The 22,138-nt window shown below is 42.4% G+C and overlaps 1 protein-coding gene across 1 annotated transcript in view; it reads right to left on the bottom strand.

Annotated features, from left to right (window-relative positions):
* Positions 1-15,413, bottom strand: part of FSIP1 (fibrous sheath interacting protein 1) — a gene marked incomplete at its 3' end in the record, with an annotated part of 176,591 nt that extends 161,178 nt beyond the window's left edge. Inside the window, exons 1-2 of the mRNA XM_082275840.1 lie at positions 15,228-15,413; positions 9,785-9,947 (exon numbers count right to left, since the gene is read on the bottom strand). Of these exons, the coding sequence (XP_082131966.1) occupies positions 9,785-9,947; positions 15,228-15,410 (346 nt within the window). The 5' untranslated portion in view covers positions 15,411-15,413. The remainder of the gene's footprint in view (positions 1-9,784; positions 9,948-15,227) is intronic.
* Between the last annotated feature and the right edge of the window lie 6,725 nt (positions 15,414-22,138).

The raw sequence follows: 22,138 nt of genomic DNA, 5'->3' as shown, positions 1-22,138 counted from the left end.
CCAGTTCTGGTCGCCAGTCCTCAGGAGGGATGTGTTGGAGCTGGAGAGAGTCCAGAGAAGGGCAACTAAACTAATTAGGGGATTGGAGGACCTTGACTATGAAGAGCGTCTACAATCGCTCGATTTATTCTCCCTGGAGAAGAGACGTCTGAGGGGGGACATGATAGCAATTTATAAATATCTTAATGGGGATCCCAGCTTAGAAAAAAAGCTGTTCATTCGAAGGGATTGCATGAGGACTCGAGGGCATACAATGCGATTAGAGGAGAAGCGTTTTAACCTCAGGCAACGTGGGGGGTTCTTTACTGTTAGGGCTACAAGATTGTGGAATTCTCTACCACAAGAGGTGGTTTCTGCGGGTAGTATGGTGGCTTTCAAAAGACTCTTAGACTTACATCTCAAGGATCAGAACATTCAGGGGTATGTGAGATGATTACAGCCACACACACCTACACAGGTTGAACTGGATGGACTATTGTCTTTATTCAACCTCACCTACTATGTAACTATGTAACTATGTAACATATGCACTGTTACTGTAAAAATACACTGGCAGTGAAGGGGTTAACTTTTTTTGAAAGGGAGGGGCTATGTGTGTCCCTAGGGGCGTGCTTTCTACTGTGATTGGCTGTGGCTTCAGATGTATGAAGAGTGATCAACGGTTCTACATAGTAGAACCGTATGATCATCCTTCATACACAGGGGAGAATGACAGGCAGCTTGTTTACACAAGCCGCCTGACTTTCTCCCTCTCCCCCGACGATCGCAGAGTGACCGGCGGACATCGGGTCCGCCGGTCACACGCGCGGGGGGGTCCGTGACCACGCGGGAGCGTGCCTCCGGCGGCGCGCTCGCTCCCTAGACCCTCACAAGCTAGTGACGTAGCCCTACGTTACTTTGCCTGTGAGGGGCTGACCGCCGACGTAGATAGTCGTGCGGCGGTCGGCAAGTGGTTAAGGAGCCATTTTAGTAGTGGAAAAACATATATCTGTAAGTACTGTATTCATGGTTCAACCGGGTCCTTCCAGGCTACAAACCAGTCAATCATGCAATTGTAACAGGACAACATTATATCAATGCACTGCAGCATTCAGAGACCTGATTAAAAATAATTCCTAATGCATGGACCACTCCCCAGAGACAATGTGTTGTCAATTCCAGAAACACTTAGACAAAATAAAGGTGAATAAAGCACCTGGACCAAAAGGCTTACACCCAAAATGTCCTCAAAGAGCGGAGCTCTGTTGTTTCCAAGCCATTGTTTCTAATTTTCTGGACTTATTAGTGACTGGTAGAGTACCACTGGTTTGGCACAAGGTCATTGTGGTGCCTATATTTAAAAAGGGATCAAAGTCTTTACCAAATCACTACAGACCAGTTAGTATAACTTACGGTATGTAGTTGGGAAGATACTTGAGAGTTAAATAAAATACCACAATAGTTTAACCACTTAAGCCCCGGAAGATTTTACCCCCTTCCTGACCAGGGCCTATTTTGCGATTCGGCACTGCGTGAATTTAACGGACAATTGCGCGGTCGTGCGACGCTGTACCTAAACAAATTTGACGTCCTTTTTTTCCCACAAACAGAGCTTTCTTTTGGTGGTATTTGATCACCTGTGCAATTTTTTGATCATGCACTATAAACAAAAAAAGAGCGACAATTTTGCAAAAATAACAATATTTTTCAAATTTTTTTATATGAAATTCCCCAAAAAAAATGTAAAAATCAAAATTTAACAAAAAAAAAAAAATCGCAAATAGCGTATTTTGATTGGTTTGCGCAAAAGTTATTGCGTTTACTAACTAAGGGAAAGATTTTTGTCATTTTTGTTTTAACGAGTAATGGCGGCGATCTGCGATTTTTTTTTGCGGGACTGCGACATTGCGGCGGACAGATCGGACCCTTGAATGACATTTTTGACACTTTTGGGGTTACCAGTGACATTACTACAGTAATCAGTGCTATACATATGCACTGTTACTGTAAAAATGACACTGGCAGTGAAGGGGTTAACTATTTTTGAGAGGGAGGGGTTAAGTGTGTCCCTAGGGGCGTGATTCTAACTGTGATTGGATGTGACTTGATGTGTAAGAACAGAGATCAACAGTCCTACATAGCAGAACCGTTTGATCTCCATTCTTACACAGGGAAGAATGACAGGCGGCTTTGTTTACATTAGCCGCCTGCCTTTCTCCCGGTGTAACAGACGATCGCGAGTGACCAGCGGACATCGGATCCGCCGGGCACACGCGCGGGGGGGGGGGGGTCCGTGACCGAGCGGGGGCGCACTCTCGCTCCCTAGAGCCTCACAGGCTAGCGACGTAGTCCTACGTCGCTTTGCCTGTGAGGGGCTGACCGCCGCAGTAAATAGGTTGGCAAGCGGTTAAGCAATAGACAGCATTGATTCATCAAAGACCAAAATTGTCAAACAAATCTGATTCCTTTTTATGAGGAAGTAAACAAAAACCTACACAAAGGAGTGACTGTGAATATATAATATTAATATAGGGTTATTAAGGGTTGGCCAGGGGGTGTGTCCTTAAAGTGGTTGTAAATCCTTACATATACCCAGTGAAGTGACTTGCCTCAGGTGATTACAAAGAGATGCAACAAATGCTCCCACATAAGTTATACCTGTTTTCCTGCAGTCTTCTCTTCTCTACATTTGTTCAAAGTGCTGAATTTATAAAGCTTGTCTGAGCTGTCAGAAAAAAAAGGGTAGCAGAGCTAAAATCACACTTTGCAGAGCTTAGCGAAGAGAGCTGTGACAGTGGATTGGGGGGGGGGGGGTTGGGAACGGTCACACCCCCATCACACAGCACACAGGAACAGAGCAGAGACTGTCAATCAACTGGAGATCCCTCCCCTATCACATTTTTTCACTTGGTGTCAAGAAAACTTGTCAGAAGTGATTCATGCTGATAGAGGAACGATGCACAACACAGATTTGACACTTTGTGCTCTTTATTGAGACAAGTACACACTATAGAGGGATATGTTTTGTTAATTTTTCATGTCTGAGTTTTACAACAACCTTAATCACTTCCTGTCCCTTTGAGGTTTATAAATGCCAGCAAGTTGAAGGGGTTATAATGGGATAATGTCAGCAGTTACAGTCATGATCTTTGTATTGTTTTTTTTTAGATCAGGCAATTCCCTTTTAAAGAGGAAGTAAACCCTCCTCTGACACCTTTACCTATAGGTAATCCTATGATAAGGCTTACCTATAGGTACTGTAAATATCTCCTAGACATGTACCGTTTAGGAGATATTTACATTTCATGCAGCCAGTGACGTCACTGGCGCATGCGCTCTGAAGGAACGGCCGATCGTGCCGTTCCTTCAGAGTCCCGTGCCGTGACCGTCGGCTCCCGCGTGCGTGCGCGGGAGTGACGTCACCGCGGCTCCGGCCAATCAGATGGCCGGATGCCGCGATCCCGGAAGACGGGCGACTGGACATGTTGCCCGTCATACAGGTAAGAGAGCGGCGCGGCGGGGGCTTGTTCTAAGGTAAGTATTTCATAATGAGCTAGTATGCGATGCATACTAGCTCATTATGTCTTTCTCTTTCAGGATATAAAGAAAAAAAAATGTTTTTCTCGGTTTACAACCTCTTTAAGTAAAAGTAACCTGAGCACTATACAGTTGCCAAAGATAACTCTTCCCTTGTGATAGCAATAAAAATCATTAAAAAAAATTAAGGTACAGTGATAAAAAAAATAAAAATAAATAAAACTAAAAATAATTTTTTTTTAAAGCAGCTCAGTCCCCCCATCCTTACACACAAAGGCGAATGCATGTGTCGGTCCAGCATGCATATTTAAATGGTGATAGCAGCGATACCTCATGTGTGGTGCGAACGTCAGAGCGATAGCAATAATTCTAACGCCAGACCGCCTGTGTAACTCTAAATTGGTAACCTGTAAAGGCTTTTAAATTGTTGCCTATGGAGATTTTTAAGTAACGTAGTTTGGTGCCATTCCATGGGCGTACGCAATTTTAAAACATGACATGCTTGGTATCTATTTACTCAGTGTAAGATAATTTTTTCTATATTATTGGATATTATATTCTGTTTTTGAGATTCAATAAAGTGTTTTTTTTTTTTTTAAATTGCATTTGAAAAACCTCTGCGCAAATATCGTGTGACATAAAAATATGCAACAGCCACCATTTTATTCTCTAGGGCCTCTTCTAAAAAAATATAAAATGTTTAGGGACTCCAATTACTTTTCTAGCAAAAAAATGCTGATTTTTATTTTAAGGAGAGGAATGTCAGTATTGGCCCTGACTGGAAGTGGTTAAAACCTTTCCTTCCTATGAACCTCATCGCCATTTAGTGATTTTTCCTGATTTAGGTATTTCAGGAAAAATACTGCATTATTGCCATTAGATGATGCTGACATCCTAGGAAATAAACATATTAGGTAAATTACAATAAATATTTATGGCACCGGTTTAACCACTTAAGCCCCAGAAGATTTTACCCCCTTCCTGCCCAGGTTTTTTCCGATCTTTTACTGCGTGACTTTAATGGACAATTGCGCGGTCGTGCGACGCTGTACTTAAACGAATTTGACAGCCTTTTTTTCCCCACAAACAGAGCTTTCTTTTGGTGGTATTTGATCACCTGTGCGATTTTTTGATCATGCGCTATAAACAAATAAACAGCGTAAATTTTGCAAAAATAACAATATTTTTCACATTTTTTAAATGAAATTCCCCCCAAAAAAAATGTAAAAATCAAAATCTTTTAACATTTTCGGCCAATTTGTTTTATGCTACATATGTTTGGTAAAAAAAAAAAAAATCGCAAAAAGTGTATTTTGATTGGATTGCATTTACTTACAAAGGGAAAGATTTTTGTCATTTTTGGTGTTTTTTTTTTTTAACGATCTGCGTTTTTTTTTGCGGTACTGCGACATTGCGGCGAACAGATCGGACCATTGACTGACATTTTTGACACTTTTGGGGTTACCAGTGACATTACTGCAGTAATCAGTGCTATACATATGCACTGTTACTGTAAAAATGACACTGGCAGGGAAGGGGTTAACTGTATTGGAGAGGGAGGGGTTAAGTGTGTCCTAGGGGCGTGTTTCTAACTGTGATTGGTTGTGGCTACTATTATAAAAACAGAGATCAACGGTTCTACATAGTAGAACCGTCTGATCTCCATTTTTACACAGGGGAGAATGACAGGCGGCTTTGTTTACATTAGCTGCCTGCCTTTCTCCCTCTCTACCGACGATCGGCGAATGACCGGCGGACATCGGGTCCGCCGGTCACGCGCACTGACTGCTTGGTGAATGAGCCGCGGCGGGCGCGCGCCTCAGCGGGCGCGTGCTCGCCCGCTATTGGCTCACAAGCCGGTGACAGGCTAGTGACGTATATATACGTCACTTTGCCTGGCCGGGGCTGTGGGTAAATGATTGACACATTGCACAACAATTTTTTTGTACATTGCTTTTACATTACATTGATATGTGCATTTTTGGTTTATCATGAGGTGGTTAAAAGAATATAATTTAGAGGAAAAAAATGTGATAAACGTTAGGATAGCAACATCAACTAAGGCAGTGATATAGAGGCAAACATAACTAGAAGCACAAAAACAAAGTACTGTATGCATCTACACTGCTGTGAGTGTTTAGCATAAAACTATATATATAATCTAAGTTCAACTTGCTTGTTTTTATTAAATAAGGACTCACTTGTTCCAAAGAAAATGGTAATTTTCTTGAATACTATACTAACAAGAAAGAAAGCATCCTGTAATTGTAGGTAGTGGGTATGTGGCGCTGGATCTTGTTTCAATGATATGTTTCAGTAATGCTAATAGGTTTTCCTTTTCTAGGCAGTTCTCCAAGGGTAAGAGTCCAGTTTCAAAACATTTCGTATAGTCTGGTGTTTGGCAAGGAAAGCACCAGAAATTTTTGAAAAATCCAGAAGTTAATTTTCTTACAGGTAAAGGTTAATAAAAAGCTTACACGTTTCAGGCTTTTAGAAGGTCCCCCCATCAGGTCCTTACTTTGAGAGGAGACCATAAGCTGTGCTTGATAAAAGTAGAGTGATCCCAAACGGGAGTTTTAAAGAAATGTGGCCATAGTTACATAGTTAGTCTGGTTGAAATAAGGCACAAATCTATCCAGTACAACCCACAGAGAGAAAAAAAACAGAAAAACCTCCATTTACACAATCCTATACATACAGTTGATTCATAGGAAGACAAAAAGAAAAAACCCCAATAAATCATGATCAAATTTGTTCCAGCGGAGGGAAAAATTCCTTCCTGATCCCCCATTAGGCAATCGGATATTTCCTGGGTCAACTTTACCTATCAATATTAGTACCCAAAATTATATTTTGTGAATTTAGAAAAGGATCCAGGCTTTTTTTAAAAACTCCTTAGCTGGTCAGAATCCGCTCTTGAGGCAGATTTTTCCACATTAAGTCTTTCTGTATTTGGAGGTTAAATCACTTTTCCTCCAGGAGGTAATGTGTGCCACTTTGCCCTCTGTGATGGCCTTAAAGTGAATAGTTGTACACCAAGTTCACTATACAGACCACTTATGTAGTTATACATGTTGATCAAATCCCTTCTTAAGGCCCGTACCCACGATAAGAAATTCGGAAGGGAAAATTCGTCCGACGACCGATCTGCCGATTTTCGGATTGTTAGTATGGTGCTTTCGACAGCCGACTCTGACTTTTCGGCTGACAAAATCCTGATGTGCAGGCTATAAAATTTTTGTCCTCCGTCAACACACGTCCGATTTTCGTCTCATTAGTACAGATTTCGACGGGGAAAAATCTTATGAGCAAGACTAGGCATGCTCAGAGACGAAAGAACACATACAAAGCAATCCAACACATGACATCACTTCTGAAGTAGAATTCTGTCGTACGGGAAAATTCATATGAAAATAACCTTTTCACTTTCCACATCAGACTAGCATACCACAAAAAACGGACAACAGATCGTTCGATAATCGTGTGTACAGGGCTTTAATCTCCTCTTCTTGAGAGAGAATAAATCAGTTCAACTGATCTTTCCTCATAGCTGAGCTCCTCCATGCCTCTTATTTGGTTGCCCTCCTTTGCACGTTCTCCGGTTCCACAAAATGATTTTTGTGAATGGGTACCCAAAATTGAACTGCATATTTCAGATGAGGTCTTACTAATGATTTGTACAGGTGCAAAATTATATCTCTCTCTGCAGTCCATACCTCTCTTAATATGGGTATAGGATTGTATGATTTTTTTTTTTTGAGGATTTGTTTTCCCCTTTTATTGGTTGAACTACATGAATTTTTTTTATGTAATACAAAAGGATTTTGCTTGCTTTGGAAATTGCACCTTGGCACTGCATGCTAATATTAAGCCTATGATCTACCAGAACACCCAGATTCTTCTCCACCATTGATTCCCACAGTTATACTCCCACCTTCTATGTAAGATACATGCATATTTTTAGCCCCCAAAGCATAACTACAATTTTCAACATTAAAGCGGTTGTATACTGCCGGAAAAAAAAAAAACCCTGCAAGACAAAGGCATAATGAGCTAGTATGCATCGCATACTAGCTCATTATGAAATACTTAACTTAAAACGAAGCCCCGACACGGTCCCCCGGACACCGCTGTGGGAGCTGACATGCTCGCTCGGCGTCTCTTCCGGGTTCGGCGGCTCCGGCGCTGTGAGTGGCCGGAGCCGCTATGCCGTCACTCTCGCGTATGCACACGGGAGTCACTTTCCGGCAAGTGCCCGGCAAGGAATTCTGCGTCAATGGCTGCATGCAGGGCAAATATCTCCTAAACCGTGCAGGTTTAGGAGATATTAATTGTACCTACAGGTAAGCCTTATTATAGGCTTACCTGTAGGTAAAAGTAAAAAAAAATGACTATACTACCGCTTTAAATCTCATTTGCCACATAGTTGCCCAATTAAACAGTGCATTAAGGTCGGCTTGTAAGTTGGAGACATCCTGTAAGGGTGTTATTGCACTGCATAGCTTGGTGTCATCTGCAAAGACTGAAATAGTAATTTTAATCCCAGACCCTATATAATTTTATAAATTATAAAGTAAGGGACACAAAACTGAACCTTGGGGTACACCACTAAAAACTCTAGACCATTCAGAGTCAGAATCATTAATAATTAATTCTCTCTGAATACAATCTTTTAGCTAGTTTCCTATCCATTTACAAACTGATTTTTCCAAGGCTGTAGACTTTACCTTAAACATTAGATGTGTGTGGGGAACTGTGTCAAACGCTTTTGCAAAATCAAAATATCCCATGTCCACAGCCACCCTTCTGTCCAAGGTTTTACTTACCTCCTCATAAAAAAAAAAATCTGATTTGTCTGACAACTTCTGTCTTTCAAAATGCTGCCTATTACTTAAAATATATATCTTTTTTTTCATCTATGTAGTCTTTTATTAAACTTTCAATATCTTCCCAACCATAGAAGGTAAAAGAACAGGTCTATATTTACTAGGTAAAGACTTTGATCACTTTTTAAACATAGGCAACACATTGGCCTTACGCCAATCCAGTGGTACTATTCCAGTCATTAAAGAGTCCTTAAAAATTAAAAGAAATGGCTTTGAAATGACGAGGCTCAGTTCTTTTAGGATCCTTGGGTGTACGCCAGGTGCTTTATTCACTATAACTCTGTCTAAATATTTCTGGACCATATCGATTTAAAGCCATTGTGGATCATTTGGGGCTGTGTCAATACCGTCCCCATTATGGACATGCTCCTTTGAATACACAGAGCTGAAGAATTTATTTAAAAAAATTGCCTTCTCTTTGTCCCCAGTCACCCACTCTATATTAATATGGAACCGGCCTACATGCTCAGACTTGACCTTATTACAATTAATATATTTGAAGAATTTTTGGGGGGTTTGTCCTATCTTTTGCAATCTGTCGTTCATTTTGAATTTTTGCAGCCTTGATTTCCTTTTTACATATACGGTTATATCCTTTGTAACATTTAAATGATGATAGTGTTCCTTCATTTTTATATATATATATATTTTTTTGTAAATATGATAGGATAACCCGAGCAGTTCCCACTTTCCTTTCAGTGCTGCTCTCTGCTCTGTGTAGGGTAGTAGAGCATAGGCAAGAGGAGATGGCTGTGAATATGTGTGTGTGTGTGTGTGCGCGCGTGCGTGCGTGTGTGTGTGTGTAGGGGGGGGGGGGGACAGGAGGTGACGTGAAGGGGGCAGTGCTGTGTGTATTTGGGCAGGCAGATGGGAAGGGGCAGATGGGAAGGGGCAGAGCACATAATTGTGGTGGGGTCCAGCAGCACTGCAGGGGAGAGGAGAGAATGCTCCGACAATGGCTAGTGAAACCAAAATGTAACCCGTAGGCGTCAATGGCCCATCCGTTATTGGCTCTCCCTCCTCCCCCTGCAGTTGCTCTAGCTGACACAGGCAAGCCAGATCACGTGACAGGACTGGAGTGGCCTGAAAATAGGTATAAGGTAATAGGTAGGTAATAAGTATATACATCTTCCATACACAGGTTAGTAAGCATAGGTGTTGAGAGGGGAGAGTACAGAGTGTTAAGAGTAGTTAGGGTTAAGCTGGAATTCCATTTTTAACTCTGTGATTGATTTTTCCTTATGCCTAAATTAATTCTTTTTTTATTATTTTAAAATAACCCAGTGCAATATATTCTATCACAAGAATGCAAAAGTCTGTCTTCTGCTAAATAATGTTCTTTATACTAAGAGAAAAAATATTTAAGACCACACATCACCTACCTGACTCCTCTGCTGCTGTTGATTTCAGATTTTCATTAACTCTCTCTTGATCACTGTTTAATGTGATCATTGTAGGGCTCTGTGACCTCTGACCTTTAAGACTGTTTTCCGGACTTTGGGCTTTAAGAATCTCTTGTTCATCATCTGAAGTCAAATTCTGCAGCTTCAAAAAATGTGAAATTATATTTGTATAGAGATCAACACAGAGGTTTAAACAAGTTTTACATGACATATTGTACATTTTATGAATCACCAAGGTTTATTTTCACATTAAACTAATACACATAGTAAAGCATACTATTATCATACCCATGCATGAGTACCATTAGTCTATAGTAAGTCTGCTGTCCAATTCCCAAATCACTGCCAAAAGATAATAAAAGAAAACTTTGGCTGGTGAAAACATAGGTAGGTACAGCAGACTGCCTTGAGTACTAAGAGAAAATACCTATACTGGCAACCAAATACTAACTAAACAAGGGGTGCGTTACCCAAAGGCCACTGGTATTAAAAAAAAACTTTTATTAGAATGATATAAAACGTGTCTTGACTATATATTTTTATAAAAGGGAGGATTCATGTTTATTAATTAGCAGATGGCAAAGGCAGTGATTTGATGACTACAATACCCAAAGAAAAAGTAGAAAAGGGAGGAGAAGAGGAAACCCTCCTTACGGATTATACATTAAATAACTTGAACAACTCCCAGCCCCAAACCCTAGGAAAACAAGCTACTCTGGTTTCAAATGGAAACATTGCACTTATCAGACCCTGTTCAGGTCTTGACAGGTATCTATGATAATAACTCCTCCAGGGTATACTAAAGATAACCATTCTTGATGATAAACTTAGTCCTGACCAACACCTATAGTGAATGAAATCATAATCTCAGGAAACTGGCTGGTCTACTTATTCGCTAGTATCGATGAATCTTGGACCAAACTAGGCTGTCCACTAGAAATACATACTGGTCCTAACAGGTACCTATAATAAGAGCTCCTCCTGGGTATATTGGTCCTATAGCTCCAATATTCTAGGTGTTCCTCATAGACAAACTAATACGCATTAGTGTTTATCAAAATTCCTGCCTGGACTAAAAAAGAACTATACTATCTCAAGTGGCTGAGCATGAGCCTCCAGCTAAAAGAGTCACTGCTGCTAATTAATCCTGCCTTATAAACAGATAAATAGGTTCTAATAAGCACTGGCTGCCTGCCTGCCAATACTCAAAAAACACCCTCCCCACAAAACCATGCTACAGTGCCTTGCAAAGTATTCGGCCCCCTTGAACTTTGCGACCTTTTGCCACATTTCAGGCTTCAAACATAAAGATATGAAACTGTAATTTTTTGTGAAGAATCAACAACAAGTGGGACACAATCATGAAGTGGAACGAAATTTATTAGATATTTCAAACTTTGTTAACAAATAAAAAACTGAAAAATTGGGCGTGCAAAATTTTTCAGCCCCTTTACTTTCAGTGCAGCAAACTCTCTCCAGAAGTTCAGTGAGGATCTCTGAATGATCCAATGTTGACCTAAATGACTAATGATGATAAATAGAATCCACCTGTGTGTAATCAAGTCTCCGTATAAATGCACCTGCACTGTGATAGTCTCAGAGGTCCGTTTAAAGCGCAGAGAGCATCATGAAGAACAAGGAACACACCAGGCAGGTCCGAGATACTGTTGTGGAGAAGTTTAAAGCCGGATTTGGATACAAAAATATTTCCCAAGCTTTAAACATCCCAAGGAGCACTGTGCAAGCGATAATATTGAAATGGAAGGAGTATCAGACCACTGCAAATCTACGAAGTTGTTGATTCTTGTTGATTCTTCAAGTGCTTGATTCTTCACAAAAAATTACAGTTTTACATCTTTATGTTTGAAGCCTGAAATGTGGCAAAAGGTCAAAAAGTTCAAGGGGGCCGAATACTTTCGCAAGGCACTGTATATATATATATATGTTTTTTTTTAATGTATACAATAGTTATTATATTTTATTAATAAAATTTTTATAATCACTGATGAACTTTATATATATGAATTAATCTATGCACTTAACGTATTGAAGGAGAGCGCAGTTATCCTGCTAGTAACTACACTTTTTGCTGCAATCTGACAATGCTAATCTACTTATATGAAAACGGCGACAAAGCAATATGTAAAAACATACAAATGTGACCAGTAGCGCAAAGAGTAGTAATGACCTCACACTACCACAAGGATAAATAGTCCTTCTATTCAACAGTAACACATGAGATCACTTAGGTAGACAAACAACTATAAAAAGGCCATCATAACAACAGAATGTCCATCCATAAAAGTGCATCCACACATGTGAATCTTGATGGGATGTAGATTTAATCAGTGGATGTAACGGGTCACCTCTTATCACCACCACCGTGAAAGCAGGAGGGAGTAGGTCACACTCCCCGACAGTAATGGCTTAGCCACTCTCGTGGATAAGCGAAAACACCAAATGTCAGCAATTGTCCACCATAGATAATCCCAAAAGCTCGTCAGGATGAGGGAGGATCAGTGTACTCCGTACCATGTGGGAAAAACAAAGCACAAAGCCCCACTAGTGCAATATTGTTTAAACACTTTAATATTGCATCCACTTAAACAAAAGAAAGCCACTCACATTTTAACATAATCATAACAGCATATAAAATCCCATGGAGGATATACTGCACCGTTCGGGGACATTTCCCAGGCTCCACGCCGTAGTCCGTGCTACTGATCAAGGGGTTAATGTATGCCTGGTGCTTACTAACGTGTGTGGGGGGGGAGGGGACTGAGTGAAACAGGGACAGATCGCAGGTTCAGCTATGCTGAACCCTGCAATCTGACCCTGTCTGTCACTTAGGAGATCCGCCCGCTTTGTTTACACGAGTGGGCGGATCTCCACCCTCGATTCCCTGACGATCGGGGAAGAGCGGCAGTGATCACCGCCGCTCCTCCCCTGGCCCAACTCCCGCTGTGACTAAATACAGCGGGAGCGAGCCTTACTGCTAGGAGTGATAACAGACCCGGAAGGAGCCGTGGTCCGTGCTCCTTCCGGGTCTATTATCACTCCTAGCAGTAATACTGTGTGATAGGTAGGTTGGTTGACGACGACAGGTTACGCCTCGACTAGTTTCGTCTTACCGACTACATCATAGGGGCTCCCGGAAGGAGCACGGACCACGGCATGGAGCCTGGGAAATGTCCCCGAACGGTGCAGTATATCCTCCATGGGATTTTATATGCTGTTATGATTATGTTAAAATGTGAGTGGCTTTCTTTTGTTTAAGTGGATGCAATAATAAAGTGTTTAAACAATATTGCACTAGTGGGGCTTTGTGCTTTGTTTTTCCCACATGGTACGGAGTACACTGATCCTCCCTCATCCTGACGAGCTTTTTGGATTATCTATGGTGGACAATTGCTGACATTTGGTGTTTTCGCATATCCACGAGAGCGGCTAAGCCATTACTGTCGGTGAGTGTGACCTACTCCCCCTTGCTTTCACGGTGGGGGTGATAAGAGGTGACCCCTTACATCCACTGATTAAATCTACATCCCACCAAGGTTCACATGTGTGGATGCACTTTTATGGATGGACATTCTGTTGTTATGATGGACTTTTTATAGCTGTTTGTCTACCTAAGTGATCTCATGTGTTACTGTTGAATAGAAGGACTATTTATCCTTGTGGTAGTGTGAGGTCATTACTACACTTTGCGCTACTGGTCACATTTGTATGTTTTTACATATTGCTTTGTCGCCGTTTTTATATATTTATATTTTAAGTAGCAGCACGGGGATTGGCAGTTGGGTTGTCCTAAAGCGCTTGGGGTTGTTTACTTTTATTGAGGCAGGCCTTGTGAGCACTTATTTTATAATGCTAATCTACTGCCTTGCAATTAGCAGAAGCGTCGTCAGCCTTCCATGTGTGCTCCTTCAGCTGGACCGTTGGTCTGCTTGTTACATCTTTCAGAAAGGCAGTCAAATGCGAAAACTAGAACTTGCATGGCTGGCAGACAATGCGGCTGCTAACTATCAGGCAGTGGCACAGAGCTGTCAAAAAAAGCAGTGAAGGGGATATATTGGGTTGAAGGCTTTGTTCATAGGTTTGTCTACATGCTATAACCCCAAACTATGTATATGTTAACGTTATGTATGTTCAATGAGCATGGCATACGTAGCATAGCATAACAGCCAGGCAGATAGACATTTTTAGGGGGTAAGCAATTGCAGCCCCACATTTTTGTTTCAGGACAGGTTTAGTTAGAAATTTTCCATGCTAACAGGGACTAGTGATGGTTGTCCAAGAAGGTGGGCAAAGATAATCAGTCTGAATCTGATTGGTATGGTTGTGACAGTATTCACCGTGACTGGAATTAAAAGACAGATAAGTAATGGTTTGGATTGCTTCATATTTGCCAGCAATATCTCCATATAGAAATATTAAGATTTAGTCCCATTTGCCATGAAATCTGTAATTCCTAAATGCTGTGTATATTACATATCTTTCAATGTCAGCAAGATTTTCCCTTTTGTTTGTGTATTGGGAATGTGGATTGCCCTGTCTCATTGTAAGTGCTAATGACCTCCCATTGTTCTGTGTCTGGCTATTGTGTACATTGATTGCCCCCTGGGGGCTTCTGTCTCATTGCACATGGCAGTCCTTCTGGTCAAGCTATCGGACCAATCCCTGCTGTCTAATTTTCAAGTCCTCATTTGCATGGCTAAGGAGGACCTGAAGGAGACCACAGGTACTTTACAATTGACCAATAGGAAAGCGGTTGTTGGGGGTGGGATGTTCCAAATTCTGTATATAAGTCTTGTTCAATAAAGTGGTTTTGAGTTCCTTCACCCTCAATCTAGAGTTCCGTCTCTTATTGGGGGAATCTGCTGCAAGGGATTGCTATGGTCTTCCATACTCCCTTAGAGAATCACTGAGCTCTTGTAAGAGCTTGTGAAAGAGCTTGTTCTGCTGCACTCTCTGGGGAAAGAGAGGTTCACCCACAGGAACCTGGAGCCTTGTCGTAGGTCCAGGGTGGGTAGGAGATTGTGAGACCCTAACCAAGCTGCGGCGGTTCGTGGGGTCTGAAGTGGTTACGGTGTCTGGTGGAGTGCTTGGAGCCCTTGGAAAGCACTAGGAGCATCTGTCAACGGAGGTACCCGGTCCGGGGTGCCCTGTTCCGTTACAATGGTCAACAGAGTTTTTATGTTACGTATAAAAAGAAGTCGGTCCAACTGTGGGCCATTTAATCACAAAACATCCACTTATGTTAGAACTTCTCTTGACACCAACAAAACTTTGGACATATTGCAATATATAAAGGAATCTAGTCAAAGAATTCCCTTTTCCTCAACTTAAACTCTTTCAAAAAATATCACAAATATAATTGCAAAAGATAGATAGTGATTTAAGATACTTTAGATTACTTTACCTCTGAAAGGCACAGTTCTGGTGGTAACACTTCCAAAGAGCCTACAGTGGAAAATATTTTTGGGTTCTCTGCCTGAAGTGAACTTGAAATACGGCTTTCAGGACGGGACCGAGAGACTGAAGCGGGTCTGGAAATGTCATCCAGGTTTCCTTTCACAATATCCATCTCCAGAACACTCTTCATTTAAAATCTAAAAACAAGTACCATACATTTATCACATATTACTAAAAGATAGGATTCAAACTTTAATCCCTGTAATTACAGGTGAAATAGTTGTATTTAATCTAAACTCCAGGCAGATATATTAAAAGACACAAACTAATGAAGCTTTGTGTTACTAAACCCACAACAAAAAAATCAGTCTGTATATGTAGTAAAGCATGCTTTTTATACTTACTGTGGAACCTTTAACCTTAGGATTAATCTTCTGCATTGTGTAAGAAGGCTGTTTTATCCTGTCCTCTCTGATCCGCCCCTTCTTCCACAGTCCCCAATTCATCTCTTCCTACTGCTGGAGAGGTTTTTTTTTTTAATTTTTTTATTGTAAGGGTGCATGTGATTGGCACAGGGCCAATCAGCACTGTCCAGAGAGAGGGTCAGGGGTCCTGAAGCCTCATAAGATAGTCAAGAGAGAATGAAAAGTCATAAGACTGCTATATACTACTGGTGATTAAAGATATTATTAACAGTTTAAATTTACTAAAATGATTGAAATGCCATGTTCTGTGTACTGTGGGAGACTGGATATAGTGAATGCAGGGTCCTGGGTTTAATATCATTTTACAACAGAAGTTCGGGATTAAAAATAAACATTCATACTTACCTAGGTGGACGCAGCATCACCAATGCTGCATCTGTCCCCCGCTGCCTTTACGGCGAGAACTGAGCAACCACTGATCGCTCAGTTCTCGGTTATCTGACAGCCGGAAACTGTCAGTCACCAAATCTCTGCGCTGCCCCTCCAGCTCCCACTGGAGTATCGGGCTGTGCAGGGGAGGAAGGCGCTAGTCTCAGCCTCGCATCGGCTCTCTGAGAGGCTGAGCCAGCTGCCAGTCCAGGCATCTGGGTGGATCCGGACATTAAAGTCGGGATTTCTCCAGAGGCTGCAGTGGCTGAGTGTCATCAGCCGACAGCGGGCTTTAGCCAGCTGAATACGGGGAATCACTGGAGTGCTAAATGAAGCACACTCCTGTGGATTCCCAAGAGAAGCTGGGTCAAAAGAGCTTTGGCTCTACTTTATGGAAGGGGCCATGCCATTATTCTTGCATCTTCAGGGCCTTCACTGGCTAGCCACCCAGTGGAGTACTTTGATGTATGCAATGGAGCATTGTCCTGCAAAAATATCTTGTTTTTCTTGAAAGATGTAGACTTTTTCCTGTACCACTACTTAAAGAAAGTGTCTTCTAAAAACTGGCAGTAGGTTTGGAAGTTGAATTTGAGTCCATCTTCAACCCTAAGGCTCCATTAACACTACCGCGGCACGACTTGTGCATGACTTCAGGGGCGACCTGTGAAGTCGCGTGCAGCGTGACTTCGGCGCGACTTGCACGGACTTCACACAATGGAAGTCAATGCAAGTCGCCTCCAGGTTGCCCGAAGTCGTACAGGACCCTTTTTCTAAGTCGGAGCGACTTGTGTCGCTCCTATTATAACGGCTTCTGTACTACACTATGGGAGCCTGAGGACCGCGACTTGTCAGGCTGACAAGTCGCGGTCCAAGTCGCGGTAGTGTGAATGGGGTCTAAAAGGTTCAACTAGCTCATCTTTAATAATGCCAGTCCACACGAGTACCCGAACTCCATCTTGCTGGCATCTGAGTGGAAGTGGAGCTCTGTGCCCATTATGGATCTAGCCACAGGTCTATCAGGTCTATCCATCTGATCCATCAAGAGTCACACTCATCTCATAAGTCCATAAAACTGTACAAAAATCTGTCTTCAGATATTTCTTGGCCCAGTCTTGATGTTTCAACTTATGTGTCTTGTTCAGTGGTGGTTGCTTTTCAGCCTTCCTTACCTTGGCTGAGCACTCTGAACACCTTGTACTTCTGGGCACTTCGGTTCTGGAATATGACAGCACTGGAGGATAACGGGCTCCTGGTAGCTTCACGTTTGTGTGTTCTCAAATTTTTGGCAGTTAATTTGCATCTTTTTCTCAACACCTTTCTTGCGATCCTGTTGACTATTTGCAACAAAATGTTTGATGGTTCTGTGATCACGCCACGATATCTTAGCAATTTCAAGAGTGCGGCATCCCTCTAAAAGACTTGTTACAATTTTTGACTTTTCAGTCAGTTAAATCTCTTTTTTAGCCCATTTTGCCTGAGGAAAAGAAGCTGCCTAATATTTATGTACACCTTGATATAGGGTGTTGATCTCTTTAGGCCAGGTCCCCCCTCATTACACAAATACACATTGCCTGATATGCTTAAATCCAATCAGCATTCAAATTTATACAGCTTGGAGTTGGACAATATGCATAAAAATTATGATTTGGTCAAAATACTCACTCGCCTAATAATTGTGCACACAGTGTATACTTACTGAAGGGGACTTTGCACGACAGGAGGTTTAATGTTCGTTATTTTTGCAACAACGACAAAATATTCATGCTACCCATTGTTGAGACATTCATACACAGCATTCAATTTGTTTGTCGACTAGCTGGTAAGTGTGCTGGAAACATGCAACATCACTACATTAGATGGGAAAATGGTATAGAGTACATCTTGCACTGGCTACACACCCAGGAAAACAGCAATTGCTAAGCTGTGTCATCAGACATCTGGGGTACCCCACCATTGACAAATCTAATGCAACACCTCTTGTGCTGTTGCAGTAAGTCCCCTTATCAGTTCTTTTCTCCTAGGATGTGGACAAATGAGATAGCTGGGCATTTCACCTAAAAGATGTGTTCTGCACTTTCAACCAGGCTTTTGTGTCCCTTACTGTATGTAAACTATTGTTAGCAGACTGGATCTTCACTGGGTGGCCCTTCAGTTGCTGGGTCCTTGGTAGCAAAGACAGGGGTATCACAAATCTCCAGCAGGTTTATCAACAGTTTACCGTATATACTCATGTATAAGTCGACCCGAGTATAAGCCGAGGCCCCTACTTTTACCACAAAAAGATGGGAAAAATGATTGACTCGAGTATAAGCCTAGGGTGAGAATGTAGGGCGGCGGGCATGGTACAGGAGAATGCAGAAAGGCTGGCATGGTACAGGAGAATGCAGGGTGACTGGCATGGTACAGGAGAATGCAGGGTACTGGCATGGTACAGGAGAATGCAGGGTGGCTGGCATGGTACAGGAGAATGCAGGGTGGCTGGCATGGTACAGGAGAATGCAGGGTGACTGGCATGGTACAGGAGAATGCAGGGTGACTGGCATGGTACAGGAGAATGCAGGGTGACTGGCATGGTACAGGAGAATGCAGGTTGGCAGGCATGGTACAGGAGAAGGCAGGGAGGCAGGCCTGGTACAGGAGAAGGCAGGGAGGCAGGCCTGGTACAGGAGAAGGCAGGGAGGGAGGCCTGGTACAGGAGAATGCACAGTGGCTGGCATGGTACAGGAGAATGCAGGGTGACTGGCATGGTACAAGAGGATCCTGGGTTGTGGGCATACTACAGGAGAAGCAGTGTTGTGGGCATGGTGCAGGTGGACCATGCCCGCAGCACTGCATCCCTTGTAGTATGCCCGCAGCCCTGCATAATAGCAGGTAGTACAGCTGTTTCACTTACCTGTTCCAGAGGCGCCTTCATTTTAGGCCGCCGCTCGTATACTTTCGGCTATTCCCGGCCTGTCACGAGTGGTGGTGGCGCATGCGCGGTGACATGTATGCGCCGAGCGGCGCCATTTTTAAAGCTTAAGTACGTCGGAGCGGCCAGGGACTTTTTTTTTTTTCTTGACTCGAGTATAAGCTGAGGGGGACGTTTTCAGCACAAAAAAATGTGCTGAAAAACTCGGCTTATACTCGAGTATATACGGTAGATTCCTCTTGATTCCAGTAATCCTGTACAAACAACTGGCAAAGATTTGAGAGTCTTGTATCCATGGTAAAGACGTTTCAAGAGGCAGAATGGATCTGACCTGCGATACCATCAGCAATTGAAGACAATACAGCAGAGACAACTTGGCTTGTGCTAGAAAATGAATACTCTTCAAGTACGGCCAAAGCTATTTTGGCTGTATTCCCCCTATAGATGACAGGAGTGCAGTTCGTTCTGCACTCCTCTGATCTGTTTTTAAACAACAGTGGGCTGAAGCCTGCTGTTGGCTGACATCACAGAGCCAGTCCAGGCTCTGAAAAGATCCCAAAAATATGGTCAGGATCTGCCCAGAAGCCTGGATCGGCACTTGGCTCAGCCTCTTAGAGATCTGCTGAGAGCCTAAGCCAGCTCCTCCCACCCCATCCACAGCCCAGTTCTCCAGTGAGTGCTGGCGGGGAGAGCAGAGAGCCGCTGACTGACAGTCCTGGCTCTCTGCTCAGAGTGGCGAGTGACAGAAGCAGCCTTGGATCCACCCACCTAGGGGAGTATATATATATATTTTTTTTTTTTAAACCAACACTTCTCTTTTAACCACTTAAGCCCCAGAAGATTTTACCCCCTTCCTGACCAGGGCCTATTTTGCGTTTCGGCACTGTGTGACTTTAACGGACAATTGCGCGGTCGTGCGACGCTGTCGATGTCCTTTTTTTCCCACAAACAGAGCTTTCTTTTGGTGGTATTTGATCACCTGTGCGATTTTTTGATCATGCGCTATAAACAAAAAAGGGCGACAATTTTGCAAAAATAACAATATTTTTCACATTTTTTTATATGAAACTCCCCCCAAAAAAAAATGTAAAAATCTAAATTTTTTAACATTTCAGGCCAATTTGTTTTCTGCTACATATGTTTGGTAAAAAAAAATTGCAAAAAGCGTATTTTGATTGGTTTGCGCAAAAGTTATTGCATTTACTAACTAAGAGAAAGATTTTTGTCATTTTTTTTGTTTTTTTTTAACGAGTAATGGCGGCAATCTGCGATTTTTTTTGCGGGACTGCGACATTGCGGTGGACAGATAGGACCCTTGACTGACATTTTTGACACTTTTGGGGGTACCAGTGACATTACTACAGTAATCAGTGCTATACATATGCACTGTTACTGTAAAAATTACACTGGTAGGGAAGGGGTTAACTTTATTTGAGAAGGAGGGGTTAAGTTTGTCCCTAGGGGTGTGATTCTAACTGTGATTGGATCTGTGCTGTTACACAGGGGAGAATGACAGGCGGCTTTGTTTACATTAGCATCCTGCCTTTCTCCTGGTGTAACCGACGATCGCGAGTGACCGGCGGACATCGGGTCCGCCGGTCACTCGCGCGGGGGGGGGGGGGGTCTGTGAGCGAGCGGGAGCGTGCCTCCAGCGGCGCGCGCTCGCTCCCTACAGCCTCACAGGCTAGTGGCGTAGACCTACGTCACTTTGCCTGTGAGGGGCTGACTGCCGTCGTAAATCGCCGTTAGGCATTCAGCAAGTGGTTAAGCAGGACCTGTTCTGTGGGAGCACTGGGCTTTTTTTCCTGCAACTAGGCGGTCCCATCTTGTGGTGATAGGAGACAGTGACACCCGAAGTGCGCTGCTTATGTCCAATCTACTCCGTAATCCAGTTTTGGATGCCGGCAGTGCAGAAAACCCAGCTTCACAAAGGTAGGATATTAGAAATGACAGCAGACCTTTCAGTGCTTTTGTGACAATTGCAGAATATTCTGCCTTGGCTTCAATTCAGAACGTAAGGAAGTTCAAAGTGGTCTCAAACACACTTTTAAGGCCACCATCATTTGCGATCTCTAGCAGTTGTTCCTCTTCTAGCACGGACAAAGTAGATTTACCTAGCTTATTCACAAATGGGTCACGGATGAATTCCTTCCCAGTTTGGGGGATCTTTTGTGGCTGGGAAATAATGATGAAATTCTTTTGAAAGCTGAAATAGGTGATTGTGCACCAGCTGGGTGAAAGAAGGTGCTGGCCCAGTCTCTTTCAAAAGCTCTGATAATGTTTGAAACATGCAAGGCCCCTTTCACACTTGTGCAACTTGTCCTGCGACTTGGGACTGCAAAGTCGCATGACAAGTCTTACGCAATGAGAATATGGGGGGAATATGGTAATTAAAATAATAAAAACGGGTACGTCAGGCAGTGGGCTTGTACAAGGATAATAAAGTAGAGACATAATAATATGACAGTAACTATTATACATTGGTAAAATGTAGCCCATTGCCTAAAGGGGGTAATAAACAGGGGGAACAGTAGAAAAGGGGGGAACATGGGACTTTAAATGAAGTGTGTGAACAAGCGGTTGGTAATAAAAAAAAAAAAAAAAGTTAGAATCACTGGTAGAGAAAAGCACAGGTTTAATAATACATGTAAGTTTGTATAACATTTAAAACCATAATACAGTACAGGGCATGATAATAAAGGCACATAATAAGATAGTAAACAATGTACCTAAAATCAAAAATAACTCTATGTAAGCAGTTGTAAAGTCCATATAAATGGTATAGTAGATGCATCGATAATATGCTCGACGCGTTTCGTGGGCAACTCCACTTTATCAAGAGCAAGTGCATCATGGGTATATACAATGGTAGGTCAGTACAAAATGTGAAATATAAAAACATCCTGAGGCAGAGGTCCATAGGGCAGAAAACATCCCCGCCGGGAGCTGAGGGAGCCCCCCCAGCATCCAACATAGGGCACATCAAGTGGACATCCCAGAAAGCAGAGAAAAATAACCAAGATGGGAAATGGGGGGGCGGTATAAAGTAGTCATCACCAGGGATATCTGTGTGAGTGAATAAAAATTGTATATAAATATTCAATAAAAATGGCATTAAAGATGGATTGTCTAAGAAAAAATAAAAAGTGATAA

Source organism: Pelophylax lessonae, assembly GCF_965119305.1.
Source record: "Pelophylax lessonae genome assembly, chromosome: 13".
Taxonomy (NCBI): Eukaryota; Metazoa; Chordata; class Amphibia; order Anura; family Ranidae; genus Pelophylax; species Pelophylax lessonae.
Note: the sequence above shows the minus strand (reverse complement) of the source record. Positions and strands in the feature narration are given on the sequence as shown.